This window comes from Garra rufa, chromosome 15 (assembly GCF_049309525.1).
Source record: "Garra rufa chromosome 15, GarRuf1.0, whole genome shotgun sequence".
NCBI lineage: Eukaryota > Metazoa > Chordata > Actinopteri > Cypriniformes > Cyprinidae > Garra > Garra rufa.
The window spans coordinates 5058356-5070658 of NC_133375.1; the positions used below are offsets into that span (position 1 = coordinate 5058356).

General features: G+C 35.0%; 1 protein-coding gene across 2 annotated transcripts in view; it reads left to right on the plus strand.

Moving 5' to 3' along the window:
- The first annotated feature begins 213 nt into the window (after positions 1 to 213).
- The window catches only part of LOC141286593 (dynamin-1-like protein), a 53143-nt gene continuing 41053 nt past the window's right edge, over positions 214 to 12303 (plus strand). Inside the window, exons 1-7 of one of the 2 annotated variants that reach the window (XM_073818640.1) lie at positions 214 to 358; positions 1830 to 1931; positions 2100 to 2241; positions 4207 to 4245; positions 4691 to 4737; positions 4844 to 4912; positions 5012 to 5098. In XM_073818640.1, the coding sequence (XP_073674741.1) occupies positions 1830 to 1931; positions 2100 to 2241; positions 4207 to 4245; positions 4691 to 4737; positions 4844 to 4912; positions 5012 to 5098 (486 nt within the window). In that variant the 5' untranslated portion in view covers positions 214 to 358. The remainder of the gene's footprint in view (positions 359 to 1829; positions 1932 to 2099; positions 2242 to 4206; positions 4246 to 4690; positions 4738 to 4843; positions 4913 to 5011; positions 5099 to 12303) is intronic. The other variant, XM_073818641.1, reaches the window with a different exon arrangement.

Below are 12303 nucleotides of genomic sequence, written 5' to 3' on the forward strand. Positions count from 1 at the left end.
ACAAATTACCGAAATTCTAATGCTACTGTGATACTGAAGCCCACGGATGAAATATATGAGGGGTCCTGATGTTGGAAAGGGGCGTAGAGAAGTGGTCATGATTGATAGGTCTTTTATCCAATGAGCTGAAAATAAGCTCGAGCGTCATCAATACATTAGCCAATCAGATATCCTGTAGCTGACGCCGGATCCGTCTTTGACAACCTGCTGTAAGGGCGCAGAAAAGCGAAACCTCAAAACATGTCGGTCTTCCCGTGACTGTACGTTGTGTTTTCCATATTTCCAGCATGACACTGAGCGCTATAACGCTCTGATTGTGTAATATTGTAGAAGTCTTGACACATCGCATTACGGTAAGGTATGTAGCCTGTTTTGCTAATGTTTATATCGTTTCTCCTAACGTTACCATGTAACCTTGTTCTGCCAGCAGCATCACACCCTGCAGAGCTGATGTCTGTCGTGAAACATACAGTATAACTGCAAATTAAATATCAAAATAGTCTCATTTTATTGCATGAATATGTAATTTGTGCAGACTTGTGTTTTTAATGGCTATGGCTATGCATATGTGTGTGTGTATTTATATATGTGTGTATTGCAAATTAATCAAATCAAATGAGTGTCTTTCAGGGCCATTTGTTCAGATATGTGCTTTTCACATGTGAAGCGTAAGATATATATGATATATATGTAAAATGCACATGAGTTTATGATTAAAACAATAGCAGTGGGCTCAGAAAAATAGACTTAATTTAAAAGGGGGGAAATGATACCACATTGGCAGATATATGTTCTTGTTTTAAGTGTATATAACCACAATATTATGAATTTAAGACTTTATAATCGGATGGAAGTGCGAATTAAGACTTTTATTAATTATTAAGGCCCACTTTCTTAATAATATATAGTGATTTAATATACATAGTTTCAACTTTAACTTTTGTGAAAATAAAATGCTAAAATATGGGTGAAATAATGTCTCATTGTCATTTAGAGTAGCAGAAATATTTACAAAAGAAACACCATACTTATTTACTTATTATATATATATATATATATATATATATATATATATATATATATATATATATATATAAGTCTTTAAATAGTATCTCTTACGCTCATCAAGGCTGCATTTATTTGATTAAAAATACAGAAAAAAACAGTAATATTGCAAAATGTTTTTACAATATAAAATAACGTTTTTTTTTTATTTGAACATACTTTAAAATAGAATTTATTCCTGTGATGAAAAGCTGAATTTTTATCAGCTGTTACTCCAGTCTTAAGTGTCACATGATCCTTCAGAAATCATTCTAATATGCTGATTTATTATTAGGATGATCAATGTTGGATAATATCAACAGTTGTGCTGCCAAATATTTTTTGGAACCCGTGATTTTTTTTTTTTTCAGGATTCTTTCATGAATAACAAGTTTAAAAAGTACAGTGTTTTTTTAAAATATAAATATTTTATAACAATGTAAATGATTTATTATTAACTTTTAATAAACTTTTAATTATTAACTTAATACATCCTTGGTGAATAAAAGTATTAATTTCTTAAAAAAAAAAAGAAAAGAAAAAGAAACAATAAAAATGTACTGACCCCAAACTTTTGAATGGTAGTATATATATATATATATATATATATATATATATATAAACATAATTATATTTTAAATGATTAAAATCGTTTTGCTGTAAAAAGTGGATTAAATATTTATATATAGCTTTGCTTCTGCGTATCTATTGATTAAGCCACATTCTGTTGTTCATCAATAGCAGCTTTACACTCAGTCTATCGATTTTTCTTTTCTCTTTCATAGATGGAAACTCTGATTCCCATCATTAACAGACTGCAGGAGGTTTTCCTCACAGTCGGAGCCGAGATCATCCAGCTTCCTCAGATCGTGGTCGTGGGATCACAAGTGAGTCATTAAAATGTTAAAATGTAGACTGTCAATACTTCAGGTGTGGTGTTTGTTTTGTGATAATACATCATGCACATCGAGTAGGGCTACATGTAAACACAGTGCCAGTATTTTCCTTATCAAATCAAGCATGTGATCTGTTGGTCTCTTCAAATGAATCCACAGAGCAGTGGAAAGAGCTCAGTATTGGAGAGTTTGGTTGGAAGAGACTTTCTGCCCCGAGGTTCAGGAATAGTGACTCGGCGCCCTCTAGTGTTACAGCTGGTGAATGTGCCTCCGCTGGAGGAGAGGCGGAAACAAGACAATGGTAACTGATTGTGTCTCTCTTCAAAGAGTTTATCATATCTCTGAAATAATATGACTGTGGACGAAGATATTGTGTCTCAAAAAATAGTGGACCTAAACAACCTAAACAATATTTTTGGCGCATCATAGTAATGACTGTGATGCCTGGAAAGCTGTCTAGTTAGCTTACTAGATTTATGACACAGTCAGAAAGTTTTTAACATATTGAGAAAAAAAATAAGAGTTTTTACGTAAGTACATATCTAGCACACAAGTGCTTGCTTTGCATGCCTTGAAATAAAAGTAGGTCTAATATTTTTCAGTGTTCTTAAAGTAAAAAAATCTTAAAGAAATGTTCTAGGTTCTGTACAAGAATAACATGAGAACACATGCTTAAAAATCTTAAAAAATATTGTCACAATAAGAAAGTTCCTTATTTTTTAACCTTAGACTGGTCGGAATTTGATAACATAAACATTTCACATATTAATAAAAAGCTTACTAGGTACACTATAGCTCAAGTTTGAAGTTGGTTGGATTTTTTTTATTTGATTAAAAAATTCAGTAAAGACACTTAACGTAAGTTTAAACATTTTCAGTTTTAATACACTACCAGTCAAAGGTTTTTGTACAGTAAGATTTTTTTAAACAATCTTTTCTGCTCACCAATCTTGCATTTATTTGTTCCAAAATACAGCAAAAGCAGTAATATTGTGAAATATGTTTGCTATTCAGAATAACTGTTTTCTATTTGAATACATTTTAAAATGTAATTTATTCCTGTGATTTCAAAGCTGAATTTTCAGTATCATTACTCCTGTCACATGGTCCTTCAAAAATCATTCCAATATTCTGATTTGCTGTCCAAGAAACATTTATCAGATTCTTTTCAGAAGTTCAGAAGAATGGCACTTATCTGAAATAGAAATCTTTTTTAACATTATAAATTTCTTTATCATCACTTTTGATCAATTTAAAGCATCCTTGCTAAATAATTTCTATTAAAATTATATATATTAAAAAAAAAAAAAAAAAAAAAAAAATATATATATATATATATATATATATATATATATATATATATTGTTTCTTGAATAATGTTTCTTGAACAGCAGATCAGAATATTAGAATGATTTGTGAAGGATCACATGACACTGAAGACCAGAGTAATGATGCTGAAAATGTAGCTTTGATCACAGTAATAAATTACATTTTAAAATATATTAAATATATTATTTTAAATAGTGAAAATATTTCTTGTTCTTTGGATCAAATAAATGCAGGCTTGGTGAACAGGAGAGACTTAAAAAAAAAAACATTAAAAATGTCTTTTGACTGGTGTAACAAAAAAACAATTATACCTGTGAATTTTCTGCATCATTATGATGCTCAAGAAACATTTATTATTATTAGCAATGTTGAAAACACTCAATATTGCTTCTCAATATTTTTGTAGAAACCATCATTTCTTTCATTTTCTTGACATTTTTTACAAATATTTTTTCAGGATTTTTTGATGAATGCTAAGCTCAGAAGAACAGCATTTATTTCAAAATAATAATAATAAAAAATAAAAAACATAGCATTATAAATGCCTTTAATATTACTTTTAATCAATTTATTGTTGAATAAAAGTATTAATTTATTTTTAAAAAGTCGTTTTGATCTCAACATTTTAAACAGAAGTTGTATATTATATTTTTTTGTTACATATTTAAAGATATATATTACAAATGTGTATATATAGAGAGTGTATATATAGATGTCTCATCCCTTAGACTTTTATAGTAAGTGCATTACTGTAAATGCAATTATTGCTTTATTTTTCCACACATAACTTGTATTGAACCCGGAGTATGTTCCTTTTAACATCCGCTCGCTGGATGATGTTACAATGTTGATGTATCTTTCTGTGAATTTGTCTCTAATCCACTTACAGTAGCGTTTCTTCCTAACGCTCTCTGCTCTCCTCTCTTTGCTTTCTCAGGAAATGGATCTAAACAAAACAGCCAAAACTATTATCCAGGTCTCTGCTTTTCAACAAATGCTCATCTGCATAAGCATTCATCTGTCCGTTTCAGTCTTCTGGTGTGCGCCTCATCTCACAGCTTGTTCCATCTTCTGTTTTTCTTTATAACCTAGATTGTTATTCCATCTGTTGTGTTTTCATTTCAAAATCCTTCTGGTATTTTGTCCTGCACTTTGAGACTAGAGCAAATGCATGTTTGGGCTTCGCTCACTCAGTTGTGTACTAATGTATCTGGCCACAGTAACATTTCTGGTTGCCTATTGATTTCACATTTTGTTCACGTCAGTTCTCCTTGCAGTCAGAGCCTGTAAAAAGCTTTTATTTCTGTTGAGGTCTTTTATGGGAAAAGGGGTTCTGCTGAATTTTCTGCTGGGCTCAGTGTCATAAATATTGATTTGCATTGTCTTGTGTGTTTGCGTTCTTCTCTCTCGTTCTTCTAAAGGTATCAAAGCAGAGGAATGGGGCACCTTCCTTCACTGCAAAAACCAGGTAATTAAAGACTTGGAGTTCTTGTTGAAAAAATAGGTCATTCAGAACACGCCATAGCTTGTTATGAACCTCGACTCTATTGAGATGTTGTTTTCTCTTTGCTCAGATTTTCACAGACTTCAGTGAAATCCGGAAAGAGATTGAGGAGGAAACGGACCGCAGTACCGATAATAAGGTGCAGGGGAACTTCAGACAGTTTGACATACTCTTGTGTTTCCATTTTAAGGGGCTGTTTTAATTGATCTCATTTAGTTGTTCTCTTTTTCCTCCCTAGGGCATCAGTCCAGAGCCCATTTACCTGAAGATCTATTCCCCTAACGTACTCAGTCTGACGTTAGTTGACTTGCCTGGCATCACTAAGGTACCCACAATGACTAGATATTTTCTTTTACAGTGCAATGCAAACTCATTTGCTTGAGGATAAAAAGCAGAAGTGTTATATTCAGTTTTATCTTTTGAAATCAAATGCTGTCAATTAAGCATGTTAGTTTAGTATAGTTATTACATACAGTGTCTATAGAAAATCAGTATACCCTGTGAAAACCTTTTGTCACATTACTTCCGGGAAAATAAAATAAATTAAGTATTACCTTTTTTTTAGCTGAATGTACACATTAAAACCCTCATCATAAAAGTAAAAATATCTTTTAAAAAATTCTGGAGGATTATTCAAAATTAATCAGTGAAATGCCTGGTTTGGTAAAGTGATCAGCCCCTCAGGTTCTCAGGTGCAAACAATCAACTTCCATATTAAACACCAGGCTAATTGCCCCACCTGACATCAATAGTAGTGGTGTTGATTACTTCAGAATAAAACCAGCTGTTTCTTGAAGACTCCACTGTTAGTAGTGCATGGTACGGCAAAGAATTCCCCATGGTTGGAAAAGTACTTTTGAAAGACCTCTGGGATAAAGTTGTAGAAAGGCACAAGCTAGGAGAAGGCTGCAAAAACATTTCAAAGACTTTAGCTAACCCTCGGAGTACTGTTCAGAGCATCATTAAAGGCCTTTCCACACTGAGCACAATGCGAAAATGCATGCGAATCACAGATGTCAACCAACAATGTATTTTTCCTCAGATATGTATCTTGTATATGGATTTTACATTGTCCGCTGCTTAATATACAGCATTAACTTAAGATAATAAAAGTTTGGTTCTGTGGCAGAAACACAAACTATCTATAATGCTTACAAGAAAACATCTTTAAATATAAATCAACATACCCTGTGAAAACCTTTACCTTTTGTCACATTACACCCTGGAAAATAAAATAAATTAAGTCTTAACTTTTTTTCGAGCTGCATGTACACATTAAATCCCTCATCATAAAAGTAAAAAAATCATTAAAAAAATTCTGGAGGATTATTCCAAATTAATCAGTGAAATGCCTGGTTTGGTAAAGTGATCAGCCCCTCAGGTTCTCAGGTGCAAACAATCAACTTCCAGATTAAACACCAGGCTAATTGCCCCACCTGACATCAATAGTAGTGGTGTTGATTACTTCAGAATAAAACCAGCTGTTTCTTGAAGACTCCACTGTTAGTAGTGCATGGTACGGCAAAGAATACCCCATGGTTGGAAAAGTGCTTTTGAAAGACCTCTGGGATAAAGTTGTAGAAAGGCACAAGCTAGGAGAAGGCTGCAAAAACATTTCAAAGACTTTAGCTAACCCTCGGAGTACTGTTCAGAGCATCATTAAAGGCCTTTCCACACTGAGCACAATGCGAAAATGCATGCGAATCGCAGATGTCAACCAACAATGTATTTTTCCTCAGATATGTATCATGTTTATTTATTTAACATTGTCCGCTGCTTAATATACAGCATTAACTTAAGATAAATAAAGTTTGGTTCTACGCCAGAAACACAAACTATCTATAATGCTTACAAGAAAACATCTTAAAATATATATAGAAGTAAAATTAGCATTATGCCACATTTGAAAATCTATGTAATTATTAATGCATTTGCTTAAAACCGACTTTAAACTATCATTGAGTGCTTGTAATAACTTCTGATTTTGATCTGTAGTTGGTTTTGATTCTATAATAGGCAGACATGCACTCTTTATATGTTTAATAATGCTTATTTTCATAAACATCCTTTATTATTATAAAAAATACCATGAGCTGCACACAAAACAGATACAGAATATATATTCTGCCAGGAGGCAAAATTTTTTATATATACAGTTGCAATCAAAATTATTCAACCCCCTTGACCTGCAAGACATTTTGCTGCAGAGAACATTTTGTGAAAACAATTCAACAAAGGCATCAGTAAACTATTAAAGAAAGATTATTAATACACATTTGAGTAATTCTGAGAACGTAAGTTGATGAATAATAATAAAAATCGAATTGGCTCTAAACATTTATGTTCAAAATTATTCAACCCCTGAAAGTAAATTTGGTGTAGAATCTTTTATACTTTAAAACCACCAATAAACACTGCCTGGAAGTGCTTAGATGCTTCTGTCACCTTTCTGCTGCAATCTTGGGCCATTCCTCCCCTGAAAATGCTTTCAGATCACTGATAATCTTTGGGTTTTACTTTGCCACTGCTTGCTTCAAATTCAACCATGTATTTTCAATGAGAATTATACAGGTCATTTTCAAAAAATTAGCATATTGTGATAAAGTTCATTATTTTCTGTAATGTACTGATAAACATTAGACTTTCATATATTTTAGATTCATTACACACAACTGAAGTAGTTCAAGCCTTTTATTGTTTTAATGTTGATGATTTTGGCATACAGCTCATGAAAACCCAAAATTCCTATATCAAAAAATTAGCATATCATGAAAAGGTTCTCTAAACGAGTGATTAACCTAATCATCTGAATCAACTAATTAACTCTAAACACCTGCAAAAGATTCCTGAGGCTTTTAAAAACTCCCAGCCTGGTTCATTACTCAAAACCGCAATCATGGGTAAGACTGCCGACCTGACTGCTGTCCAGAAGGCCATCATTGACACCCTCAAGCAAGAGGGTAAGACACAGAAAGAAATTTCTGAACGAATAGGCTGTTCCCAGAGTGCTGTATCAAGGCACCTCAGTGGGAAGTCTGTGGGAAGGAAAAAGTGTGGCAGAAAACGCTGCACAACGAGAAGAGGTGACCGGACCCTGAGGAAGATTGTGGAGAAGGACCGATTCCAGACCTTGGGGACCTGCGGAAGCAGTGGACTGAGTCTGGAGTAGAAACATCCAGAGCCACCGTGTACAGGCGCCAGGTCAAGCCACTTTTGAACCAGAAACAGCGGCAGAAGCAGCACTGGACTGTTGCTCAGTGGTCCAAAGTACTTTTTTCAGATGAAAGCAAATTTTGCATGTCATTCGGAAATCAAGGTGCCAGAGTCTGGAGGAAGACTGGGGAGAGGGAAATGCCAAAATGCCTGAAGTCCAGTGTCAAGTACCCACAGTCAGTGATGGTCTGGGGTGCCATGTCAGCTGCCGGTGTTGGTCCACTGTGTTTTATCAAGGGCAGGGTCCATGCAGCTAGCTATCAGGAGATTTTGGAGCACTTCATGCTTCCATCTGCTGAAAAGCTTTATGGAGATGAAGATTTCATTTTTCAGCACGACCTGGCACCTGCTCACAGTGCCAAAACCACTGGTAAATGGTTTACTGACCATGGTATTACTGTGCTCAATTGGCCTGCCAACTCTCCTGACCTGAACCCCATAGAGAATCTGTGGGATATTGTGAAGAGAAAGTTGAGAGACGCAAGACCCAACACTCTGGATGAGCTTAAGGCCGCTATCGAAGCATCCTGGGTCTCCATAACACCTCAGCAGTGCCACAGGCTGATTGCCTCCATGCCACGCCACATTGAAGCAGTCATTTCTGCAAAAGGATTCCCGACCAAGTATTGAGTGCATAACTGAACATAATTATTTGAAGGTTGACTTTTTTTGTATTAAAAACACTTTTCTTTTATTGGTCGGATGAAATATGCTAATTTTTTGAGATAGGAATTTTGGGTTTTCATGAGCTTTATGCCAAAATCATCAATATTAAAACAATAAAAGGCTTGAACTACTTCAGTTGTGTGTAAGGAATCTAAAATATATGAAAGTCTAATGTTTATCAGTACATTACAGAAAATAATGAACTTTATCACAATATGCTAATTTTTTGAAAAGGACCTGTATCTGGAAACAGGCAACTTAAAAACTTTCTATGACTGATTCCTAAAACAAGCGTAAGTAGATTGAATGTATACTTTGGGATGATTTTCCTGCAGGAAAGTCCATTGATTATTAGCTTCAGACTTTGCATAAAAGGCATCACAATGTTTGACAAAATGGTCTGATACTTTAATAAATCCATGATATCCTTTGTATGATCATGTTTTCCACTTCCTGCTACAGTAAAACAACCCCATAACAGGACTGGCCCACCTCCATGTTTGACGATGGAGATAGTGTTCTTCTGCTTATTAGCTTTGTCTTTTTTGCACCAGACATACCTCTGATCCATACATCCAAAAAGTTCCAGTTTGGACACATCACTCCATAAAACATTCTTCCAGAACTCCACAGGTCTATCCAAATGAATTTTGGCATGTTCAAGGCAGCCTTTTTGTTCTTCTTGGTCAAGAGTGGTATTCAGCAAGATTCCTCAACATGAAGACTACACTTGTCTAATGTTCCTCTTGTACACAGCATCGAAATATTTTTCCTCCTTTCGTCGGGTCATCTTGCAAGTCTTTGGCTGTACTTTGCAAGTTTTTCTCAGTTGATCTGATCAAACATTTTATGATATTGTGCTTTTTTGTTCAACAGCCTCAAAGGTTTTCTGGTTCAACACACATTAATCTAAGGAATACGGCTGCCAGCTGTCTCTAGGGACTTTTAATGTCTTATACATCTTCATGTAGTTTTAGACTTTCTAATATAGCAAACTATTTCTTCTCTATTGATTTTGTGTGAGCTTTGTTGACTTTACCTTTATTTGCTACTCACCTTCAGCACATGCATGGGCTAAGAGTATACTATGTGTAACACCCCAAGCTAATTCCATTTTGAATAAGTTTGTAAAAGCTTAAGACAATTTTTTAAGACAATTTTGTTCCTGACCATAAAAATAACTGTCTTAAAACAGCAATGTTGAATAGGGGTTGAATAATTTTGACATAGCTGTGTTATTAAAAAATCCTATAACTCAAAAACATTAAATTATATATTGACATTATCACTTTTTAATATGCCAGAAAACTGTTGTAGATGCAATTTAGTCCTGGAACTTCAGAAAGAGCAAAAAACATTTGTAAAGTACTGCAGTCTTTGGGGGGGTTGAATAATTTTGATTGCAACTGTATATAAAATATAACATAATCATATGTCTGTTTGCTTTCATATTTCATGTGTGAAACAGTAGAAAAATGTTTCAATCATTTTTTTTATACGGAAGATCTAGAGAGTGGCTGCGCATTCTAACTCTTAGCTATAACACTCGCGTACGTGGAAGAAAACGGACAATGTTCTCCTCCAGATCACATAATTCCGTGGAGAATCAGTAGAAATTATATTAAGAACATGTGAGAATAACCATCTGTTCTCAGATGCAATGATAAAAAGAGTGCATCCTCTTCTCTCTCGTAATACTCTTCTTCTTTGTTTGTTTACACTGGTTTTTGAAACAGCGCCACCACTCGTCCTTTTGTGCAACAGGAGCTGCTCTGGGCACATGATGCAATGCTCATATCTTATTGGACAGCCGTGTTTTCGTCTGACTGGTTGTTAAAAAACCATTTGCTTTTTCGGTGCGCGAATGTTCGCGGTCTATGTAGAAGCATTCATAGGAATCTGTTGTTTTTTCTGGCGCGTCATCGCATGCAATATTCATTTCACTTTTTCGCGCTCAGTGTGAAAAGGTCTTAAGAAGTGGAAAGCGTATGACACCACCAGCGTATTGCCTAGATTAGGCCGTCCATCCAAAGTGGATGACAGAGCCAGGAGGTCGTTGGTAAGAGAAGCTGCCAGGAGGCAAAAGGCAACTTTGAAAGACTTACAAGGCTTGAAGGCTCGGTCTGGAAGGTCTGTGCATGCGACAACTATCTCCCAATCTTTACACAAAGCTGGCCTGTATGGCAGGGTGGCATGAAAGAAGCCTTGTCTCATTTGCACTATGCAAAAACACATTTGGAAACACATTTGGAAGAGTCTGATACCTTCTGGCGCAAAGTGCATTAGTCTGATGAGACCAAAATTGACCCTTTTGGACTGAACTCCAAGTGCTGTGTTTGGCGAAAAGCAAACACAGCACACCCCCCAAACACGCCATACCTTCTGTGAAGCATGGTGGTGGCAGCATTGTGTTGTGTGGGTCTTTCTCTTCCGCTGTGACTGGGCGATTGGTCAGGATTGAAGAGAAAATTGATGCTGTCAAGTACATCCAAATTGTTGAGGAAAACAATCGTCCCTCTGCTAGACGATGAAGATGGACAGGTCATTCACCTTCCAACATGACAATGACCCTAAACATACTGCCAAAGCAACAATGATGGTGAATGTCCTTGAGTGGCCGAGTCAGAGCTCTGACTTAAATCCAACTAAAAATCTGTGGATGGATTTGAAGAGAGCAGCCTATTGCCACTCACCACAGAATTTGACTGAACTTGAGCAATTCTGGGCAAATATTCCCCAATCAAGGTGTGCAATGCTAGTACAGACATATCCAAAAAGACTGATGGCTGTAAATATAGCAAAAGGTGGCTCTACAAAGTATTAAATCAAGGGGCTGATGACTTTTCCAACCCTGTTATTCTAGTTTTTGTTTTTTATTAATTTGCAGAACTGTTTTTTTTTTTTCTTTTATTGGTTTGATTTTGTAAGACCAAAATAAAGCTATAAAAGTTATTTGGAATTGGGTTTGATTTCCGGCTGTATGACAAATTAAGCAACTATTTCAAAGGGGTATGATGATTTTCTATAGACACTGTAAAATATAAATAAAAAATATCAGTGAAATTAATCTGAGTTCAAGAAACTTAAATCTCCCCAATAAAGGACACCATATTTAGTATGCTTGTGTAATTGGGTCACTGTTCTCAAATAACCAGAGTTTGACTACCAGCATAAAGTCTGGTCCACATTTTAGCTTATTAGCAAAATTCTTCAATGTACATATTACTATTGAAATAACTGGACTGCAACAACTTACCGATTCAGTCAGTTATAATTGATAATGAAAATAATTAACAACAAATTCGACTATATATTAATCGCATTTGTGCATCCACCAGTTATGTCAGTTTACAGTAGTAAATTATTTCTTTCTATGGACAAAACACATATGACATATAGCGGAGGACACTAAGAGGGAGCTACTCCAGGAAAACTGCACAACCCTTGTTGTCCTGTACATTACAATGCTCTATAGCAAGCTTGGCAGATATGTGTGCTATTTAAAGCATTTGAGATGTGCTTTCCTCAGTGCATAACTTACATTTTACAGTTGTATCCTTATCTGTTAAAGATTAGAAAGTCATGCTATTATATCCATTTTGCATAAAAGCTAGTCCTGAAAGCTGGTGAATCATTCGGAAACTTCACAGA